Consider the following 24,456-nt stretch of genomic DNA (forward strand, 5'->3'; position numbering starts at 1 on the left):
GTTTCACAGATCACTGTACAGGAGTCCATACACACAAACACACACAGGGCTGGAAATTCCCCAAAGCTTATTGATCTAATAGGAGTTTTTCCTGCTCAAGGGTAAATTTGGTGGTGACATTGCACTCAATGACATTTTTGTGAGGCAGCTCACGTGTTCCACATCCCTGGCTGTGATTATAGTGGACCTACCTGGCCACATGGTTAATAACAGGGGAGAAGTGGGTGGGTCCGTAGAGACGCACAGATTTGAGGCTCTGGTAATAGGCCTCCATCACTCCCTCGATGCCGTTGCAGTATGGGTTCTGTGGATTACCGTTCTGCACAAAAACAGAAAGACAAATGTATGGATGAGTCAAAAATAACATTTGACATCTGTTTCTCTGTGATTGATTCAACTTTTTTATAATTAGGGAAATCAGATATAAATATTCTTAAAACATTTTATTGTGGCAAAACGCAGTCTAAATACAAGATGTCTTTTATTTTGCAACAAATGAAAGTATATATACTCAAGTGGGGATATATAAACATGAAACAAAATTAACACCAAGTATTACTTGGTCTGCTGTCAGTAGAAATTTAGTTAAATCAGTGGAAATATCTGCATCTAGTATCTCTTTACAGCTGCAACACAGAAGAAATGTTTTGCTGCTAAATGAGCAGGACACAGATGGTAGGCTCCTCTTCTTGTGTACTACGGCAAATGAAAAGATGTGGGTTTGATTCTATCCCTGTGAAAGGCTGGTGACCTGTTCAGGGTGTCCCTTGCCTTCACCCTAAATCAGCTGGGATTGACTCCTCCCATGCGACCCTAACGAGGGCTAAGCGGTGTATAGATAATGGACGGATGAATAGTGTGATTCTCTTGTGCCTGAATTTGATTACGCTTCAAAGCCACTTCTGGAAAAAGCAGACCTCATTCAGAAAGATTTTACTTCCAGTTTTGCTGTTGGTGTGCAGTGATGTATCTTCAGTCGCTAACCTTCCGATGGCTAACACTTCATATACATACAGTGCCACCTTCATTGATTAAATGCCAGCCAGCAAATACTTTGAAAAATGTGTTAAATATATTCAAGGGCTGTTTCAGCATCTTGTTCACATTACATTTTTCAGCACACATGGGACCTATACACATTTAATGCCATGCATCAATGTTAGAATTGAATTGAACATGCCATAATTTGTTTTGATATGCAGAGATAGTGTAGCTGAAGGAAATAACAAGAACATTATCACGCTGAAGGATGAAAAAATTATTAAGCATTTGTTTTTATGGGAAAAAGGCTGGGATGGAATCACAATTTGTTTTCAGAATGAGCATGTTGTGGAAGGGAATTGCAGGACAACAGGGTAACACACAAGCACACTAGAAGACATCAAAAATGGCCATAACATCAATAATACTCCAATATTATCAAAAAATATTGGCCAGTGAAAAAGGCACTTCAGGGTTGCAAACCCCTGAGGACGTGAAATCCAAGCGTGCACTAAAAATATTACACATATTTTAGGGAAATGTTGACAGTTTATGTCTTCTGCAGCACATTTTCAATAACGAACATCCCGAGGCAAGCCATTTCACATTTTTAACGCTGCACAAGAAGTTATAAAAAATATATAACAAGATGATAATTTCTCTTGGGATAGCATGGGATAGCTTTGTCTAATAGAAGCACATCCCCTGGCTTCCAAAGTAAACTTTTGTTTTAAGATGCTAAACCAAAGTTGTCACCATGTTTTTGTGTCTCCTACATTCTTTAAATAATATTCAAACTGATCTGGTCTGGTTGACTGCACTCAAGACACCCAAAAGAAAGTCACAAAAAAGACAGAATTCATTATTTAAGCTGCCCATATTGTTTGAGCTTTCTAATTATCTCAGTATGAAAGCATCTTGACTAACTCTGCTTGGTTACCCAAGAGTACGAGCAGCGCACACGAGACTGCTTTGCTTTCTAAATGGAGCTTGCATAATTACGTCAGATTCAGTGGTGGTCTTCTCCCACTGCGACTGCACAGCTGTAGCCTTCCTATTTAAGAGCTGACTAAGTTGAATCCTTAATGGTTAGATTAATGCATATGTGCCTTGTCTGAAGGTTCAGTGCCTCTGGGGAGGCAGTTACCCATCGCTGAGCAGCTGTAATGGCTGTAAGCGCCTCTGGAGCAACATCTGGAGGTGAGAGTAGACCAGAAAAAGGATTATGGATGGCTGAGGAGTGGTCAGAGCGTCTGCAGCCCCAGAGCACTTGACCTTGGCAGAGCTGTAAGGACCCATGGGTGGCCGGAAGGGCGGGTGGAGGATGAGAGATGGAGAGTTGAAACAATGCATGACTGAATGCTAATAGTGCTGCATGAAGGACAAGAATAATCCAGACCAGATAATTCATGTGTAATTCTGAGCACTAAACTACAGTTGAAATAACTGGTACTGTTTGTCACTCTGGTAGATATATACTGACATTATATATCAAATACATCAATTATAAGTTGGGCATGCTCACACAACTAAATTGGCTTGTTTTTAACCAGCTCATTTGTCTTCCAGCACCACAGTGTGTGTGTGTGTGTGTGTGTGTGTGTGTGTGTGTGTGTGTGTGTGTGTGTGTGTGTGTGTGTGTGTGTGTGTGTGTGTGTGTGTGTGTGTGTGTAAAAAGGCTGAATGCATCTGTTCATGTTTTTGAACAGCAGCCTTCACCACTCACCAGTGCACCGTTGCCTGTAGTTGTTCATGGGTGTATGACATTGCCTGCTTGCATGTTTTCAGTTTACTTTTACAAGTTTTTTTAAACATAGTTCCGGTATACCTTCATGCTTACATCTTGCTTCATGAAACATGCAGGCTGTTTATGCTCCTACGGTGACTGACAAGCTCTTCCAGCTGGCATGCTGACTGACAAAGGTTTCACAGCCATATTTCACAGTAGTTTTAAACTAAGCCAAACCTGAACCTTTTGTACTGCAACTCCTAAACTCAATGGTGTTGAAAGTCAACACTGCATTTCACAAAGCAGCCACAAAACAAATCTATTTATTTCCTTTAGTCAAAAATGTCGACACAGGTTTTACATAAGACAATGATTATCTCTAGCAAATGTTGCATAAATTGTAGTGAAATTTGTTGCAGATGTTCCATGTTTCACAGAAGAATCCAAAACACTTTGGTGACCCGTTAATTTTTACTTCAGTTGTCCATTATCAAATAATTCCTCATCTGCAAACAGATTGGAACAAATAGTAGACATTTATGGCTCCCAAACGATGAGACTTGGGTCACTGGTGGTCCTCATAAACTTTTAACCTTTATCACTATTAGGTCTAAATTATATTTTGCCCAATACTTTGGTTTATGACCATAATACCTGAAAATGTAATGTAATTTATATCAGTGTCACCGTATATGTGTATAGTTTTTGTATAAACAAAATTCATTGTGGTAAACATGAAACCTGCTAAATATTAGCATCTTAGCACTGTCATTTTGAACATGTTGGTGGAGAGCTGCTGGTGTGACTCTCGAGTCTTGTTTCATTTATGTGTTTTTACTTGCAACACCACTTTGTGAAAGCTTTTAGCACTGTTAGCACTGGATAAACAGTGCCACCTTCCTGTTTTGTGCCACCCAACTATATATTGTTATGCTGTAGATCAGTGCTGCAATTGTCTGCCATCTCTGACCTGTTGGAGGCCTTTTAGAAAGCGACAGTTGTCCTCCCGTGTTTGTTTGGTTACAGCGCTCACTGAGAATTAATGAATCATGTGAAAAATGATTTGTTTAGATTTGTGCAAAATGTAAGTATTTACATATTATGTAGTATGCATGAATAAATGGAAATCTATATATTCATATGGATGACTGAAATTTGTCTTCTTACCAGGGCAAACTCATGAGAGACCCGTCCGTCTGGGGGAAGCTTGGCTCCGAAGCCCAGTGCAGGAAACATCTTGTCGCTGTCATAGTCCTGGATGATCTCTCCGACAGCCCGCAGCGCCATAGCATAGTCATTCAGCTGGTATGGGCTCATGTAATGGAGTGAGGTGGGCTGGGACGGGTTGCCTGAAAGCCGAAAGGTTCAACACAATAAAACACACATCAGAGTCACACTGTAATTATGCCCGCTACCCGTGGGCTGTGACTCATATTAAAATGGAAACAAGGAAAGTGGGTGGAAGGGGTTAAAAGGTAGACTGTAGTTTTAGTCACACAAACAAGAAGGCTGTTCAAAGGAGAAGCTGCACTGGAGGCAGAAATAATCTAACTGGTTGCCTTAAACCAGTAGTGGTAGTGTGAGTTACTGTAACCTTAAGGTGCAGATTAGTAAGCCTGTAGAGCTAGTAGTGACCTGCTGACCCTCCAAATCATCACTTCAATGGCTGCAAATGAATGAAACAAGCAACCATCACTCAGATTTGATGCAGGGTCAAAGGCTTTTTTTAATATAAATTTTAAAAAATCTGGCTTTAGTCTTGACAATGAATAATGATAAAGAATGATAAAACTGGGAAAAGCAAGAAATCTAGCTTCATGTGTTTGGGACTTTATTATCAACATCAAAATAAGGAACAGATAAAAATAAATGCATGAAAGCAGATCAAAAAAAACAAAAAAAACACACAGTGATGACATTAAAGGACATGGTCAACATTGCAGCAAGACCAAAACCTGCATTATTTTAGCTTGTCTCTACAGTAGATACTCTGAAACATCTATGTCCTATCTGTAGCATTCAGCCCCAAACCCAATTAGCACTTTCTGATTTATGTAAATCTTTAAAAATGGGTCAGACTTACATAGTTTTACTTTGTAAATGGCTCAGTAATTTCCTAAAACAGTTGTTCACAGTAGTTTTACCAAATGTTACTCAAGCAGGAATGAAACGTTGTAGATAATATTGTCAGCTCCATATTAATGTACGTCCAATGGGCTTGTGAGTATTGTCAACAGCAGGACGACATTTGGAGCTATGAATCCCAACGCCTACAGTATGTGTTCAATCAAATGAAGGAATATGTCACATAGTTCAACAGTGTGACTCAATGGAATGTTTTAAATATTGTTTCAACAAAATGGTGTTCTAGAGCACAAACACATGTGATATATTACCCTGAAGTTACAGAGAGAGACAATGCCTTCTTTAGGATCAGTCCATTCAAGTTCAACAAGGACACACATATGAGCTGCTTCATGTAATATCATAAAAGCTATGAGATAATGTTATATTTCCTGAACAACTTCTGAAAGTAGTTTGTGAATATGAGTAAAACTAATGCAAATATTGTGCACATAATGTAATTACATGACTGATATCGCTATTATTTCAACCACTTACCAAAATGGGAATGTGAGAAACTGATCTGATGGCAGTACAGAAAGTCATCCATTTCTCCTGTGGCATAAAAATGTCTCCAAAATTATAGAACATATATTAACTCTCTAAATCATCTCTTGCTAAGACAAGAAGATCAATCATCTGTGACAAAGTCTTCTGTGCCGAACAGCTAATTTTATTTGCTTGTCGTTTACTAGTTGTCACTGATGAATGTACTGTAATTTACCCGTGGTGCTTCACAACAATAATAATATGAAGTGGAAATGTAATTTGAAGAGTGTGGGTGTAATGACTTTCTGTCAACACAGAAGCACAAACTTTACAAATTGAAGCTGATAAAGAACATCAAGCAGAGCTCAGAAGTTCAAAGCCAGAGATCATGTTTTAGCTGCTTTTTTCAATGTGTTTGCAATTAATTGGGGTAAAGTGTCATTAGAATAAGTTTAACTGACTGATTAGGAATGACTTAGGAGTTCACATCATACAAAGATCTGATCCGATCGCTAGCCACCAAGTTTTATCTGTTCGATACGCTTGAGGGATTTCATTACTAAGAGCAAAGCTTTAAACACTTACCATTTGATGCTGTGAAATCAATTGCCACTGTGAAATTAATCTGAGTCCTGCAAAAAGAAAATAAATCACGTAATGAGAAACATGGAACCGTCAATCACGCCAGATTATCCCACAGCATGTTTCAAAGCACACAGCAGCGAGCAATTAAGCGGCAGGTTATAGGCAGCTGTCTGTCTAACCTTGGAGCTGAGCGATAACATGCCACTGTAAATCCTCTCAGCTGAGCCTCTGCAGTGTCTAAACTACTGGCAGCAAGTGACTGAAGATTTAATGATGACAGTAATGCCAGTGTCTAATCTAGAATCGTGTACTACCAATTACTGCGAACCCACCCGCCTCTGATGTAGTCCAGGAAGGACAGCTCAGTGTCCACCAGGCAGGACAGGAGGGTGACCTGAAGTCAGACAAGTGTGGAAGTTAAACAAAGAATGCTTTTACAGCAGGAGTAGAGTCTCTTAATGTAGCTCCTGATTCTCAGATTATTTGTTTCAAGTGGCTGTTTTTATTGTAGGTTGTTATCAAATTGGTGGAGCAGACGACTCTTCAACATGCTGTCCTGTCGCATGTTCTGGTTTGGGCTTCACTGCATTTAATGCTTTTAGATTAAGGATTGCCCCAGAAATGTCTGTCAGGACATAAAATAAGTAATTTTCCCCTACAAAGTCATTTGCAACATGGTTTACTTGAGCTGGCATTATGAAATAAAAAAATGAACTAAAAAAAAAAACGATTTAATTACATTTACAAACTCAGACAACTTACACAAATGTAGAGTTGAATGAAATAACTACAATATTGAAAATGAACTCGCTAATATTTTGATAATTAATAATTATTTAAGTCACAATTCAAGCAGAAATGCTGAATGTTTCCTAACTGGAATCTCTCAGTTTTCTGCTGCTTTGACTGGTTTTTCTATCATTTAAAAAAATTGAATTTCAGAATTATAGTCTGGAAATGTCTTATTAAGTTATTTTTGAACAAATACTTAAATTCTTATTTTGACAGAAAAAAATCCTATTTTCAGAGGATCAGATAGTGCTTTAGTTGGACGCAGGCTCATTTTTGGGGACAGTAAATAAAGGCCTTAATGAGACAGAAAAGACGGAATGCTTTTTGAAACAGTATAAAAAGGATTGCCAGATTTCATAGCATACAGACATGAGCATCTTAAAGTAAATCCCATACTAGAATGTTCAAGGGCTGCATAGTTAAGAGTGTCCTTAATGACTGAGGGAATTTATTTTATTTTACCGTTTTCATATATTTTATTAACCAAACAGCTTAAACTGGTATATTAATCAATGAAGTAAATTAGGATTATTTTCCTTGACAGATATTACATAAATCAGTTTCTGGGCAGCAGCACAAAATTAGATTCCAAGATACAGTAGGGTTTCGATGACAGAAGGAACAAGCATAATTTTAGCACACCTATTCTCACCATCAAAGACAACAAAACACCAAAGTAGAAATAAAACAATCTCACAAGTGAGTTGAGGCAGAAAGTAAACAGAATGTTTCTGAAAAAACGGAAACATCTGAAGTACGGAAGTTATATTAAATGATCTGTGCCTTTCTTGACATCGCTATTGCGTTACATTGGTATCAGGTACAGAATACATATGAAAAGCTCCATAAATCTTGAATAGCAATCTGGAATTAAGCAGCAAGTGTTAAAGTTCAGCCTTGAAGTCACATTGGAAAATTATGACAATAACATATTCATAAAATAAAACAGTAAAAACTAACCGTTCCTGAGTTTAAGTACTTTTTCTTCTTCTTCCCTTTCTTCTTTGGATTTAGCACCTGTGGAGAAATCATGAGCTTGAATTCATCTTATTGTCTCAGTGACACAAGGGCAGCCATGTCTTTTAATTCATGTAATTTAATCAACCCGGACTATTTAGCAGCATTACACTAAATGCTGTTTAAAATAAATACTTTATCACCTCATTACATTCAGTGTAATAATTAGGGAATTAGCATTGTTCAATCCAGAACAAGTTTAAAAAAGTGGAGACAACATTGATCCGATGAGTTGATGATCACACATTACATCACATGAGTGGAGAGAAAAGAACCATCTCTTACTGATCAAGTGATTCAGGTTGTGCTTCATAAGCAGCTTTATTGACTCTTAACCTTCACTGATTTATGGTTTACTTTTACACAGCTGACGGACTGGTCAGTGAACTGCTCTGAGCACAAGAGGATGGCACAGAAGTATGTCTTTTGAGGAATCGGTAGTAGCATAATACTATCATACACTGCATGCCATAGAGTGTCTGAACTAGATCACAGCATTGTGGCAAAGAACCATAAGAATCAGTAAATAGTTGCTGGCACATTTTACCAGGTCAGCCTGTGGAGAACTGTTTCAAAAAGTGAGGCTTTTACTTTTTAAACAAGCTCTCCAAATCAATAAAGAACTGCTGAATAAGTATGAGGTGGTAATGTATTCCCAATGGAGAGAAATCCAGGGGGATAAAATCAGCTGCACATGAGGAAAGCTCTGGGAAATGTTGGGTGTGCTCAGACTCTGAACAAAATTTAAATCAAGTGAATCTGTGAGCTGACATAGTAAATGACCGCATCAAGGTCGTATGTTCTAATTGAACATGAGAACCTCTACTTGCAAGTGATCAGTTAAGCTCTGATGTTCACATTTGTGCAGTTTTCATCTTAGTCTAGCTCTATGAGCAGCATAAGCTGAAACAAAGACACCAGGCATTCAGCCAGAGGAGGTTATTTTCACAATGTTGTGAAAAATGCTTTTTGCTGATACCTCCTCTATTATGTTGTACAGATTTTTATTCTGACATTGGTCCTGTGTTCACATATGCCCTGTGTCAAACAACTCTAAGTGTGGTAGAATATGTGCTGCAATTGAAGATGGAGGAGATTTGAATTATGTGTGATTTTTGCAAAACCAAACAAATTAAAAAAAATATTTGCTTCACAATATATTAGCATTCAGTCAAGTGTTTTATATTCTATATGTTATTTGAAGGAAGCTTTGGTAAAGGCTTTTTCTTTCTTTTGGTGACATGTTTATTCTTTTATAGTGAATTTCTGCAACTTCTTGTAACCTTCTCTATCACCTTCCACTAGTTTGCATCTGACCTTGAACCAATGAAGAGTATGCTTGCTCCTAAGTCTTCCTCTTTGTCAACCTCAATAAATATTAGTTTTCACTTCAAGTAGATCTCTCCTTATAAAGTTGTGGCAAGTAACATTAGCACTGTAGACAGCTCATATCTCAGCCCTCCTCTGAGCACAACTTTCAAGAACGGTGCAGAGAGAGCAGCCCCGTCACCCTAAAAATACACAGCTGAAGCACACACTCACCTATTTTATGACAGATTACATTTGTTTGTAACACATCACAAATTCCTTTCAAATCAACATATCTTTGCTTTACTGTTACTCCAATCAAGCATGTAGGTTGGTGAGATGCGGTGGGATCTCTGGCAACCCAGAAAATGGAAGAGAAACTTCAAACATGTTTTGAAAGGGTTACGTTTTAACCAAAACGTGCTATTTTCCAAAAATTAACCAAGCAATTTTGGTGCCGACACTAACATTAATGTATCATTTTAGAAGTGTCAGCCAAACCCGGATATTTTTCTAAACCTAACCATATAGTTCTGGTGCCTAAATCATACCAAGCCAAAAGTAATGAGAACATTAAGAATAACAGCATACAAACTCCAGTCTACAGAGTAAAAGTCCTGCTTTGGGCTTATGCCACCAACTTGACTTATTACATGGACATAGTGGTTCCTTCAAATTGAAACTCTTTGATACTAGGTTACAGTCTAAAATGCAAATTAGTGTAAGTTTTGGCAGACAGTGTTGCCTAGAGCCTCACTTTTGCACTTTAAATTTCTAGTTATTTACTGACTGACAACATGCAAATGCAAATTTTCACTTTTTGGATGCCTTATTTTTTCCTTCATGCTTCTTGTCAAAAAATGCATCCACATTGTGCAGATCCACTGCATGGACTACTTTACATGTGTAGGAGGTCATTTTGTGACAAGGGACCTCTGGCGTGCAGTTTTTCTACTGGCTGTTTGAGGGTAAGGATTTGATTTTTGAGTTAAAATTGGAACTGGGGTCAGGTTTGGGTTAGGTCTGAGAGAAGAGAATAATACAGCATCACAAGTATGATAGTGCAAGCGCGTGTGTGTGTGTGCGTGTGTGTGTGTGTGTGTGTAGAATATCACCTCATAGATGTGGAACTGTGACTGGCTTCTGGACATTTCCCTGTAGCTGGTGCTGAACTCGCCGATAAAGTCGTGGCTGTAAAAACCAACAAAGAGTCACATTTCATCCTAACTGAAAAAAAAAACCCTACATGTATCACAGTGAGAAAGACCTATGGGAAGCAGTGTTAGAAAAAAGCAAAGAAGCACTTATAATGGCACAAAAGCCTGCTGGAGAATAACAAATTATATTCATTTCTTTTTGTATTAGTGTATTCACATTGTCTGTAAAGTCTTCTTCAAAGTACAGGAGTATCACTAACAAGCTCCTTGGTTACTGGAGGTGTGGGCGTAGCAACCAATTTTGTAATTTCATGGAGATAATCAGTGCAGTTGGAATCAGGGTCAGATATTAATGGGAGCTCAGGGCAAAATGCCCTTGAAATGTCAAAAACTGTCTGTGAAATGAACAATGAAGGGGCAAACCGTGCCCCTGAGTACTGGGAATTTGTTCGCTTCAAAAGGCAAACAGTATCTTTATTCCACGACTGATGCTATGGCGCTAACTATCAAAGGACCATTCCAGCAATACTAATAGTCAATGTGTACTTAAAATAACAGGGAATTGTCACATGTAAGGCTCTACAGTGATATTTTTCCACAGTATCTACTCAAACCATGACAAAAAGGAGGGTGCATAAGGCCAATTATTTTAGAGCATGATATGTGAGTAGAATCCCAAAAGCCTTTTCCTACTTTGCACATATGCTCGGATGTGATCAAGGCAGTTTGTATTTTTCAGCAGCATACAATAACAGTGTCACTGGGCATATGTGGCACCTTTAATTCTTAAAATGGTATCTAGATTTAACTGTTTCAATTCAATAATAGTGGTGTACTGATGCATGAACCATCATAAATACGGTGCGGTACAGCCATTATTGCTTTCGCATACATAAAAGCATTGCTCTCTCACCCTCCATCTCTGTCCCAATCGTATACCTCCACCTTAATGCTCCTGTAGGGTAAAAGAAGAGGAGAGAAGGGGGAGAAATTAAATTTAAAAAACCAATCAGCAACACAGATTTATAGTCTTTCTGCCTTAAGAGCTGACAACTGGTCCGTGGAAAGCTGGGGTCCTACGAGAACCAGTCTACATAACCAAGAGGCACTTACAAGGCTATTATCTGAAGGTAGCTAGCATTAGTATATCCTAGTGTAACCCAGACGAATAGGAATTACAAAGCACTTGGATAACACAGACCTCCACCACTGATTCCAGTTTTTTAGATCTATTTTAGAATGACAGACCAAATTTTATCATGCTTTTCACAAAGATACCGATGGGAAAGATAATCGTTTATGACCTGTAAGCTCATACTTTGTATAATTCGATCTATCAAGACGGTTGAGTGCAGAATTGGCTCAAAAAAGTTCTGTATACAACAACAAAGTTTGACGGAGTAACTTCCCTGTCATCCAACTTTTCATAAAATGTTTCACCACAGAAAATCCAGCACTGGACTATACAGTGGATCACACAGTCCTGCTCTCACCACTATGGTACAGAGGCAACTTGTGACAAACAGGATGATGAGGATATGATCACCAGAGTCGACTCTGAGGGATGATTCTGAGAATTCTGTGAAACACATGGCGAGAACATTGATGGTGTCACTGATTGTTTCACTGTCATTAACTTGTGTGTGAATGATTTACATGGAGCAGAAACGCTGAAGGAGAGTAGGGACTCATAAGGGTGGAAGGTGGAGGAAAATTCAGGGGAACAGGATATAGTATGTCTGCAATGGCATTAGAACTATCCCTGGGTTTGGGGCCAAAAGATGGGAACAACAGATGGGACTAAGTAGGGCTAGTGATTGTGACCTCCAGCTCAGATTCCACTCTTAAACACAACCTGGTGGTCTCAGTTGATCAGGTCAGGGGGGCACCATATTCGCCTTGAAATGTGTGAGACAGCTCTGTGTTGTTCCCTGGCACTTGTTCAACATCAGCCAGTCCCTGCAATGAGACCCTGACCTTTGGAAATCCTTTAGCTTGGTTCCAGTAACAAAAACAGCATGTCCATCTGGTTTAAATGAGTACAGACCTTGCATATTATGACGACCATGGAGACAATGGTCTTGGAGCATCTCTGACCCCTGGTGAGAAATTTGCTTGACCAGTTTGCCTATTGGCCATACGATGGTGTGGACAGTGCAATTATCTGCATGCTAGAGAGGGTTTACTCCCAGTTGGACAGGGTAAACAGAACTGTCAGTCTTTGAGTTCTTCAGTGCATTCAATACAATTCGACCTGCACTGCTGGGGACAAGGCAAAGGGAGATGCAGGTGGGCTCCAGTATGATAACATCAGGAAGACCAGAGTTGTGAGACTTCAGGACTGTGTGACAGGGAACGTTATGACCAACACAGGAGCTCCTCAGAGATCAGTACTGGATCCTTTATTCTTAACATTTCACATCAAGGATTTCAGAGTCAACTTGGAGTCTTGGCTGGGGCAGGGGAAGCAGAATACCATGAGGTGGTGTGGCAGAAACCCCCTGGTGGTCAGTGTAGCTAAGACCAAGAAGCTGGTTGGGGGCTTCGCCAGAAGAAGGGCTTCATATTTTTTCCAAATAAAACCCTATCTATCTATCTATCTATCTATCTATCTATCTATCTATCTATCTATCTATCTATCTATCTATCTATCTATCTATCTATCTATCTAGATGGATGTGCCCAGAAAACTGCTTAGAACGCATCCAGGAGGCATGTTAATTAAATGCCCAAACTGTCTCAGCTGGCATCTTTCGATGACAATGATATTGACGTATGTTTTTAAGTGTAATTTTTATTATATTAGTGCTCTTTTGTCAATGGAAGGCCAGCACCTTGCATGCCAACTCTTCCACAACTGATGTGTGAGTGTGTGTGTGATGGGGTTGGTGAAAGAAACACATTGCAAAGCACTCTGGAACACACGTTTAAAAAAGTAATTAAATAAATGTGGTCCATTTACCATCTACAAAACATCATAGTCTAACTTCTGTTTCACTTTGATCTTTTTAAAGCTCTTCTGTCAATATAATTTTCACTTATATTATTATTGTTTCGGTTTAATGGTAAATTTCTTAAATGTTTGTTGGTGGGGTTTCCACTTTACCTGTCGTAGTCTCCATTACACAGCGCTCTGACAGGAATTTTAAAAGCTTGCCACACTGGATCCAGAGTATTCTTCACCACTTCTGTTTTGTGGCAGATGGTAAACCTGTGAGACATACAAATCTGTAAACAGATGAAAAATGCCCCTAAAAGTGAAAAACGTGGCCCTATATGCCTCCCCTCTTTGTTATTAAAGGGAACATAATATAAAAAGCATTTCATTAAGCTTGACTTTGGCTGTTCTTTTGTATACGGCATCTAGACTGGCTGTTTGTAACCACGGCGTGCGGCTGTTAAACCCTGCAGCGGAACATTTAGGCTGCATCAGTAAATACCCAGCTGCACTAAAAGAGAATGTGTTAAGTGCGAGACACTGAAGTCGACTTGAATAAAAGCATCTGCAGGGCAAAGAGACTGCGACCTCCACACAGTTTTCACTTAACTCCATCTTATCCATCCCTTCACCCTTTATTTCCCTCTTGTCAGCTCTGTCCTATTATCACTGCTCATCCCTCCTACCGCGTTTTCTTGTTGACGGATGGATGTCTTAAGTCACATATGCAACACCCAGCATTATATAACATCGCACAGGCAGTTTAAATCTTATATCCACGATATAGGGGTTTTGGAGCATGAAAAATCAAGTACAGAATTTTTGCTTTCATCTTTACATGATGTGTGTGCGTACAATGAAGACAGCTGCATATTGTAAGTTATCAAATTGATTTCCACAGACAGCGTAGGGGCTTGTTAACTTACGATCCATCCTCGTTACTGCGGTAAAAGACGAGAAACGGATCAGATTTTCCAAAGAAGTCCTTCTTATCCAGCTTATTGCCGCAAAACTGGAGCATCACCGACTCCTAAAGAGGAGAGAAGGAACAAGAATATAAATGTTGCACAGCCTCAAGATGGCTGAAATGACACATATCGACACAACGACCTGCTGTGATCAGAACATGTATTAACATTGGCCAAAAGAATGATGAAGAGTGATACATCACTTTTTCATGTTATGTCTGCCATTTTACCACATAGATATTTGTGTTTATTAAGTCTGGAAACATTTCGCTTTCCCCAACTGAGTCCTGTTAACTGATATAAAAAAATTCATCTTGGCCTGTCCCAAAACCAATGCTAGAAGATTATATCAAGATTAGCCTTGACATTTGCATATTATTAGCATGATTTCATCTGGACTCTATGATTAATGACGTGCAAATTCAGTTTTTTCATAAATTATTGTAAGTTTGTTGGTATAATGAACTTCACAATCATCTCATCCTTAATTAAGTCATTTCCACTGTTTCCTTGGTACACAAAAAAGGCTGGGGGTTTGTTTTATTTAGCTGCACAGTGTAAAGAAGGAAAAAAAGGAGCTGAATGATTGACAAAAAGCAATTATGGCATATTGTCAATTGCCAGATAAGAAACAACCGTATCAGTGTCTTTTGCAAAGGTTTTCTTTCTTCATTTGTGGCATGTTTTGTTACTAAATGACAACTGAGGACTTATGCTGTTTAGTTTTGAACTGGTGAGATCAAAATGTGGAATTCAGTTTGATGTTGTGAACTGTAAAACCAAAGCTTTTTGTCCAAAGGTGCCAAAAACACCAGAAAAGAACAAAACTGACCTAGAATGGTGAGACACTTTGTCAGAAATAGCTCTTTTTCTGTCACTGTGCAAGTGCTTGAAGGGGATTTTTGTCTGTTTCAAAGAAAAGGGGGTAGAGTAGTCATGGTCTGGCTCAGCACAAAGGTCAAACGAAGACATGACAACAGTGTCAAACATTGTGTTGTGTCATAAACTGAAAACCAGTCTTGTTATACTGGTTGACAACCAGCACCATGAATAAGAGTTTTTTTTTTGCCTCTATGACCAACAGAAATAAAAACATTCCAATCCTTGTCTGTGGAAAAAGTTACTACAAAAGTAGATAAGTAAATAAATGAAGTAACACAAAGCATGACATGCATTCTGTGACAGTGTTTGATACTTCCTCTGGCTTTCAGCAGTACTGTGATATTTTTAGAGACTACACTTTGAGATAATACACTTAGTGCTCTAATTGAAGGCAAATTTCTGGTGTCACAGCAACACCACTGTCTTACATATAGAGAGGTAAAATGGAATGTGGTGAAAGAAAATATACAGGTGTGAAAAAAAGATTACATGCATGTAAATCACGGCAGTCTTGAGTGTCTAGTGACTGCTACAACTGTTATGATAAAATCTTTGAAAGACATGCATCTTTGTCACAGAAGAACAATCGTGCATTTTGGTTCTTTCATAGACTCAGTGTAGATCTTCTGTATCTGGGTCTGCTGGGTTCGGGAAACAGAAAATGTCATGGCTGTGGGGTGACTCCAATCAGCAGAGGCAAGCAGTTAGAGGAGTTTAAACAAAAGTATAAACAGTTGACAGGGTATTGCGAGAATTACTGTTGGATGTGAGTTTAAAGGATCTGCTGCTAGCATCTTGCTGCTTGACACCACAGGGCATCTTGAAGAATTCTGAACTCAGTGCACTTCAGCTGTTATGGTGCCAGGTGAAGGACTACCATCAAAATATGAGAAGGGAGTGTTTGGGCTCTTCAGTTTATATCTACATACAGCTGTAGACACTTCCACTGACTTGGATTAATTTGCTGAATGTAAGTTACCAAAGATAATACTTTCCTATATGTGTGTTAACCTTAGCCTTGGAGTGCATTTGAGTGCGGTAAATGTATATGAAATTGTTCGTGATTACAGAATTGTACAGATTTTTATGACAATATTCAGCTTTACAACATGATTCATTTCTATTAATTCTGAGTTTTAATTTAAACTGTGCGCCACAGCAGGTGGGACAAAAAGAAATAAGAATCTCAAACTACTGTTGTATCTGAAAGTTTGAAAATTCCAGTTCAAATGAATCAACCAGTGAATGAAACAGACTTTTACCCTGCAGTTGCTTAGCTCTTCTGCTCTCACTATGAAGGTGCCACATTTCTTCCCTGGGATCCCACTGGAGGAAAAAAAGGAGAGAACAAAAAACAAGAACAATTGACCACACTCATCCACACTTAACAATCTCTTACTTGACGTATTTTTTACATTGAAAATAATAATAGTAATAATAATAATAAAGTTTGAATAAGAAAAACTGATCAAATAAAACAGATAGAAAAGAGTCTTAATCTCATCAAACAACAGATTTAATATAAAACGGCTTTCCTGCTGGTGTAAGTTTTGAGGAGTGACCTAAAAGAAGGTACTGAGTTTGCCAACTTAACATCCATTTCATTTTAGAATAAGGTGGAAAGTGCAGGCAGCAGCTGGGCTTACAGTGCAGGAGTAAATCAATGATGACCAGGATTAAAGCTCTGTCAGGCTTTAAAAGTAATCAGCAGGAGTTTAAAACTAATTCTACACCTAACAGGTAGCCAGTGTAGTGTAGCAATGATGGGCGAAATATGGTGATTTCTCTCACAATTTGTCTGAAGAAAATTGAATGAGCTGCAGACGAGAGATAACCTTTGGACTGAGCTACAAGTACAAGGAATTACAATAATTTAAATGCGAGGAGATGAAAGCTTTGATGACTTCTCAAAGGTCCACTTTAACTTGTGCAATGGTCCTTAGTTGGAGAAAGCGTGATTGCACTCATGCTCAGAATCAAACATCACAAGCAGCTTGCAGGCAGAATGTTTGATGTTGGAGAAAAGGTTTCTAAACCACAACATGAGAAAATCTGTCTCAATCTCACTATCAGTTGAAATAAATTTGCATCTTGCTGTCATAACATGTAAAATAAATGTTATACTATGAATTATCTGGCACAAAGCAAACATCCATCCATCCATCCATCCATCCATTTTCTTCCGCTTATCCGGGGCCGGGTCACAGAGGCAGCAGGCGAAGCAGGTCATTCCAGACGCTCCTCCTCCCAGCGACGCTTTCCAGCTCTTCCTGGGGGATCCCGAGGCGTTCCCAGGCCAGACGAGATACATAATCCCTCCAGCAAGTTCTGAGTCTGCCCCAGGGTCTCCTCCCAGACGGACGTGCTTGGAAAACTTCCAAAGGAAGTCTCCCTGGAGGCATCTGAATCAGATGGCCAAACCACTTCAACTGGCTCCTTTCGATGCGAAGGAGCAGCGGCTCTACTCCCGAGATCCCTCCGGATGTCTGAGCTCCTCACCCTATCTCTAAGGCTGAGTCCAGCCACCCTACGGAGGAAGCTCATTTCGGCCGCTCGTATCCGCGATCTTGTTCTTTCGGTCACTACCCAGAGTTCATGACCATAGGTGAGGGTTGGAACGTAGATGGACTGGTAAATCGAGAGCTTCGCTTTACGGCTCAGCTCCCTCTTCACCACGAGGGTTCGGTACAACGCCCGCATTACTGCTGACGCTGCACCAATCCGCCTGTCCATCTCTCGCTCCATTTTCCCATCACTCATGAACAAGATCCTGAGATACTTAAACTCTTTCGCTTGGGGAAGCAACTCCCCCCCTAACCCGGAGGGAGCAATCCACCAGTTTCCGGGAGAGAACCATGGCCTCGGATTTGGAGGTGCTGATCTGCATCCCTGCCGCTTCACACTCGGCTGGAAACCGCTCCAGTGCGTGCCGGAGGTCACGGTCTGAGGACGCCAACAAAACCACATCATCTGCAAAAAGCAGAGATGCGATCCTGAGGCTCCCAAATCGAAAACCCTCCCCACCACGACTGCGCCTTGAAATCCTGTCCATGAAAACCACGAACAGGATTGGAGAAAAGGGGCAGCCCTGGCGGAGTCCAACACCCACCAGAAACGTGTCTGACTTAGTGCCGAGTATGCGGACACAGCTCTCACTTTGGTCGTACAGGGACCGAACGGCTCATAGCAACGAGCCTGGGACCCCATACTCCCACAGTGCCCCCCACAAAGCCCCTCGGGGGGCACGGTCAGAGGCCTTCTCCAGATCCACAAAACACATGTAGACTGGCAGGTCATACTCCCATGACCCCCTCAGCAGATCCGCAAGGGTAAAGAGCTGGTCCCCTGTTCCACGACAGGGACGGAATCCGCATTGCTCCTCCTGAATCCGAGGTTCCACTATCGGTCGGATCCTCCCTTCCAGCACCCTAGAGTAAACTTTCCCGGGGAGGCTGAGAAGTGTGATACCGCGGTAGTTGGCACACACTCTCCGGTCCCCCTTTTTGAAAATAGAGACCACCATCCCGGTCTGCACTCCACAGGTACTGTACCCGATGCCCACGCGACATTGAATAGACGTGTCAACCAAGACAGTCCAACAATGTCCAGAGCCTTCAGCATCTCGGGGCACATCTCGTCCACACCTGGCGCCTTGCCACCGAGGAGCTTCTTAACTACCTCGACGACCTCTGCTACGGATATGTACGAAGACCCCCTCGAGTCTTCAGGCTCTGCCTCCTCCATAGAGGACATGTTTACCGGGTTCAGGAGTTCCTCGAAGTGCTCTTTCCACCGCTCGACGATATCCCCAGTACGAGTCAACAGTTCTCCACCCCGACTATACACAGCCTGAGCGAAGCCCTGCCTCCCCTTCCTGAGGCGTCGAACGGTTTGCCAGAACTTCCCCGAGGCCGACCGAAAGTCCTTCTCCATGGCCTCCCCGAACTCCTCCCACACCCGAGTTTCAGCTTCAACAACCACCACAGCTGCCGCCCTTTTGGCCAACCGGTACCTGTCAGCTGCTTCGGGAGACCCCCGAGCCAACCAGGCTTGAAAAGTCTCCTTTTTCAGCATGACGACCTCCCTCACCGCTGGTGTCCACCAGCGGCTCTTTGGAATGCCGCCGCGACAGGCACCAGTGACCTTCAGACCACAGCTCCTAACAGCTGCTTCTGTAATGGAGGCTTTGAATATGGACCACTCAGACTCCATGTCCCCAACCTCCCCCAGGATGGAGGAGTTGAAAACCCTACGGACAGGGTCCTCTGCCAGACGTTCCCAGTTCACCCGCACTACACGTTTGGGTTTACCAGGTCTGTAAGGCAGTCTTCCCCGCCATCGGATCCAACTCACCACCAGGTGGTGATCAGTTGACAGCTCTGCACCTCTCTTCACCCGAGTGTCCAAAACATACGGCCGCAGGTCTGATGATACGACTATAAATTCGATCATCGACCTTTGGCCTAAGGTGCTCTGGTACCAAGTACACTTATGAGCAACCTTATGCTCAAACATGGTGTTTGTTATGGACAATCCATGACTAGCACAGAAGTCCAATAACAAAACACCACTCGGGTTCAGATCGGGCAGGCCGTTCCTCCTAATCACCCACCTCCAGGTTTCCCCATCGTTGCCCATGTGAGCGTTGAAGTCTCCCAAGAGAACTATGGAATCCCCAGGTGGCACCCCTTCCAGGACGCCACCCAGAGACTCCAAGAAGGCCGAATACTCTGAACTGCTGTTCGGTGCATAAGCACAGACAACAGTCAGAGTTTTCCCCTCTGCAACACGAAGTCGCAGAGAGGCGACCCTCTCGTTCTCTGGGGAGAACTCCAACAAAGCGGCGCTCAGCCGGGGGCTTGTAAGTATCCCCACACCCGCCTGGCGCCTCTCATTTTGTGCAACTACAGAGTAGGAGAGAGTCCAACCCCTCTCCAGGATTTTGTTTCCAGAACCCCACGGGACCCCAAGGCTCGGCCACCAAACGCTCTTTGACGAGGCCCCCCCCCCCGCCCCGTCTGGCTCCAGGAGAAGGCCCCGGTTTCCCTAACCCGGGCGAGGTAGTGGCTTTACCATTTTTTGTCCTCATCATGGTCTTCTGAATCGCTCTTAGCCTGGTCTCTCACCCAGGACCAGTTTTCCTTGGGAGACCCTACCAGGGGCTTATGCCCCAGACAACATAGCTCCCAGGATCACCGAACAAAGCAAACATATAAATATAAAATATTATTGAACCCCTGAGGAACACCATGTGAGAGGAGGGCAGAAAAAGACCTGTCCGATAGGTGGAGGCAAGACCAGGTAAGAGCAGTGTCCTCTCCACCACAGTGTTCATCTATAAGGATATTGTGATCAACTGCATTAAATGCTGAACTGACATCAGGTACAATAAAAACTGAGCAAGCCCCAGAGCTTGTAGTAAAACATTTATAACCTTAGTAAAAGCTGTTTCTGTGCTGTGCTCGGTACACATGAGATTATCAGAGAGGCAACACGGTTATCAGTTAACCCTGATTAAAACTTACATTTAGATTTTTAAAAAAAATTTTCACGGAAAAACAGACTCAGGCTTTTTTAGGAAGAGGTCCAACTATTGCTTTTTTTAACAACATGAGTCAGAGCCAGTAGACAATGAGGAGCTCAAAATAGAGGGGATTTGTGGGCAAACAGTCTGAAAATCCTCCTTGAACCTCCTTCAGAAGTCTAGTGGAGATGAAGTCCAGTTGACAGGTGGAGGCATTTAGTGGGAGATTACCTCGCCTAATACTCGCAAGCCTAATAGCATCTGCTACATTTTAAAAACTGAGTAAAGAAACTTCTCTCCTATCAGAGTGGGAGCTTTTATTTGTTGGCTACAAGGAGGTCTGGTCACTGAAATGACTGCCTGAAATAAAACCCCAGCGTTATGACAGCTACAAGAAACAAAATTGGAAAAATGAGAATACTTTGGTTCCGTAACTGAATGCTTACATGCAACATTAAGCTTTTTAGGATGTCAACATATATCCTGACTTTGTCTTCCCTGGCGTACATTGCATCTTTAAATGCCTTTCATGGTCATCAAGCCAGGGGAGGGTGTTACATTTTGCATGTTCCACATTTGATAGGGGCGATGACATGCTGATATGTTGACATGCTCCATAAAAATGATTTAGGAGATCTTTGGCAGAAAATCACAGCCTTGTGATCACAGACAGTAGATAACAAAATAGCAAAACCATATGATAGGCAAAGGCCAAGGGTATAGCATGTAATTTATCATGAGTTGGGTTTTTAACAGACTTTTCAAAATTTTAAGACACTAAAATAATATAAAGATAAACTTTGTTGCTCCCTAAAGAGATGGTTCTCATATTATAGCAGCTCAAAAGACATAAGCAGAAGAGGAAAAAGTGATGAGGAATAAATAAAAATGAACTGAAATTAAAACCAAAGGAAAATGTACAAAAGCAGAAGAAAGATAATAATAAAGAAATAGAGACAATAAAGATTATATGCACTGTGTACACCCTTTACATACACAGATATGACATGATGGATATTTGCACCTATTATTGTATGACGTGTGTAGAACTGCAGTTAAAGAGTGCAGATGAAGAGAGCGATGAGAGTAGATAAACATAATTGCACATAAATTGTATTGCACACACGAAATTAGCATTAGATGGTTGAACGGTATGAATATGAATGTAATAAATAAGATTGCATGATATTTTCAATACAATAATTTAATGAAGAAACCAGACATGGAGGGTCAGCAGATTTAGAAATTAAAACATATTAATCAAAAAGGATAACAACTTCATCGTATTTAAGCAAAACAAAAGAAAGAAGCTTATAAAATGTCTGAATAAGCCCAGTGTAGGCCTGAGCTAAACCACCTCCACATGGCGAAAGCCTTCTTAAGCGAAACAGGAGTAAGTAGGGTGGCATGTCAGTCGGACAGAATACAGTCTATTGTTTACACTGTGTACACATACAATCACTGGACTGATTTTTATTGTAGATATGACATCAGTATGTTTTTGTGTTGATGCAACCTTTAATCTGTTCACCTGCCTCTTGTTTTTTCATCTTCTTATGACATTTTCATTCACCACATATGATGGTTTCAGCAAAATTTAAATGTTCATGACATTAATAATCAAGGACTTTAAGAAGGCAAGATTATTCTGCCATTTAGGTATCATTTAAATGCTGGAAATGAGAAAACACAAAATGCAAAATCCAGTCAGGTGAAACCCCTGCAGACCTGGCATCTCATTTCTCTTCATCTTTGCGTCTCTCACATTCATTGCCTGATTGCCTAAATAAATATTAATTAATGCTGAACGATAACCTTCAGAGACGAACATCAAAGTAATGTAACCACATCCAATGACATTTGAGCTGCTATGTTTGTTTGCATCCTGAGCAGCCGAAGCGTAATATTCAGCCAATAAAGCCAAGGGAGACTGACCACTAAAAATAGACCAAATGAATGCCACAGACCGCGGGCCTGATTCAGAACGAGGAAGGGCAACGATAATTTCATTTGGCTAAGTACTGTCCAGTAGCGACAGAGAGAGCTTTAAAAAAAATACATATAAAATCAAGAAATTGATGGATAATTGAAGCAAGGCTTTGAAACTCCATGTATCACCTGGGACTCACCACCATCCTTTGATAAACGGGGAAGCATTCAGTGAAATGAATTCACGGTTTGAATAGAGAGATTGCTCAGCGATCTGGCAGATGGAAAAATGGTGTGACAGAGGGAACAAGAAAGAGATGGACTAAGTCACAGGGATAAAGACTGGAAGAACAACGTTCATAGAATGATGGACAACTGAGTGAGAGGTTGCTGAGAGAAAATGATTCCACAAATATCACTCTAATGGGTTTTTGGACTGCCATGTCTTTTCAAAAGATCATGTATCATATCATTATTTTATATACTGTATGGGTAAAACAGTCTATTTCTTATGTTATAGACTGACAAGGCCACATGTTAAAACAAGTAAAGCACTCAGAGAGCACAGTACTCCGGCAAGGCTGCTCAGTCGCTGTATGACGTCTGACGGATAAGTCCCGATAAGTCCGCACTGGTCAATTCTTAGTAGGATCACAATCCTGTGATCGTCAGCAGGCAGCAGATGTAGTGTTCGCTTGTTGTCATAGTTACAGTGACGCCATGCTCCTATCTCACAATGATACAGTAATCTTTGACAAATTGGTGGATCCAGACTATAAGCCACATCACTGGCAAAATCCAATCACTTGGTCCCTGTGTCATTTATGACCTTCCCTGAAAATTTTATCCAAATTTGAAAGTCTGTTTTTGAGTAATGTTGCGCACAGACAGACAGACAGACAGACAGACAGACAGAGAGAGATCCGGATCATCACATAACTCCGCTGTGTTCCTTGGCGGAGTAAAAATGAAATTATTGCAACTAATTCTAATATTTTTTTGTTTTTGTTTGTCATTTTATTATATTCACGAAGCAGATAGGCACATCCTGGCTGCTGTGGTATGAAGACTTTCTTAGTCCGTACGGTGGGTCTGGTTACTGCTACTGGTGTCAGGTGTTAAGCACGACTGATGTGACACATCTGTTGCAGTGTTGCACCATAGACAGGCCATTATCTCTAAGAATCCGTTTTGTTATAAACTTCAAATTAATGAAATCCTGAATAAAAAAACTTTTTTTTAATCAACAGACTCCGTCAAGAACAGTTCCACCACAATGACAAATCTGGTAAATATCTTGCAAATCAAATCAAACGGAATAAGGAAAAGTCTACCATCTCCACCATAAAAGACTCAGCAGGGAAGCCAACAAACTCTCCTGATGAAATTAACAAAATATTCAAAGAATTCTATGCCAAACTGTACTCATCAGACAATAACCCAGAACAAGATGAGATCAAATCCTTTCTCAACAACATAAATATACCACAGATCTCCATTGATCAGAAAAACACTTTAGATTCACCATTAACGGGTGAAGAAATCCACTCTGCTCTCATTCGAATGCCCAATAATAAAGCACCTGGTCCCGATGGCTTCCCTGCTGAGTTCTATAAACACTTCTGGTCCATTTTAGCTCCACTGTTTCACCGGATGCTTTCTGAAATACAACAGTACTCCAGATTCCCAGCCAACATGAACTCAGCAGCAATCTCACTACTTCTCAAACCAAACAAAGACCCAACCCTGCCTTCAAGCTACCGCCCCATTTCACTCCTAAATGTAGATATAAAAATAATTACCAAAGCACTCTCCCACAGACTAGAAAAAATAATTCCCTCCATAATCCACCCAGACCAAACTGGATTCATCAAAGGTAGAAACTCATCCAACAACACACGCAGACTTATCAATTTAATACACTATTCATCCCTCCATCATAACAAATCAATTATAGTCACATTAGATGCAGAAAAAGCTTTCGACAAAGTGAACTGGCTATTTCTCATTAATACGCTTCACAGATTTGGCTT

At 40.8% G+C, this 24,456-nt stretch overlaps 1 protein-coding gene across 1 annotated transcript in view; it reads right to left on the minus strand.

Annotated features, from left to right (window-relative positions):
• LOC110967711 (copine-8-like) overlaps positions 1 to 24,456 on the minus strand; it is a 115,872-nt gene that overhangs the window by 12,620 nt on the left and 78,796 nt on the right. The window contains exons 7-16 of the mRNA XM_051952030.1: positions 16,233 to 16,296; positions 14,047 to 14,150; positions 13,289 to 13,393; positions 11,096 to 11,137; positions 10,141 to 10,216; positions 7,661 to 7,717; positions 6,241 to 6,302; positions 5,909 to 5,955; positions 3,878 to 4,059; positions 192 to 319 (exon numbers count right to left, since the gene is read on the minus strand). Coding sequence (XP_051807990.1) covers positions 192 to 319; positions 3,878 to 4,059; positions 5,909 to 5,955; positions 6,241 to 6,302; positions 7,661 to 7,717; positions 10,141 to 10,216; positions 11,096 to 11,137; positions 13,289 to 13,393; positions 14,047 to 14,150; positions 16,233 to 16,296 — 867 coding nt within the window. The remainder of the gene's footprint in view (positions 1 to 191; positions 320 to 3,877; positions 4,060 to 5,908; positions 5,956 to 6,240; positions 6,303 to 7,660; positions 7,718 to 10,140; positions 10,217 to 11,095; positions 11,138 to 13,288; positions 13,394 to 14,046; positions 14,151 to 16,232; positions 16,297 to 24,456) is intronic.

The sequence above is a fragment of the Acanthochromis polyacanthus genome, chromosome 8 (assembly GCF_021347895.1).
Source record: "Acanthochromis polyacanthus isolate Apoly-LR-REF ecotype Palm Island chromosome 8, KAUST_Apoly_ChrSc, whole genome shotgun sequence".
Classification (NCBI taxonomy): domain Eukaryota; kingdom Metazoa; phylum Chordata; class Actinopteri; family Pomacentridae; genus Acanthochromis; species Acanthochromis polyacanthus.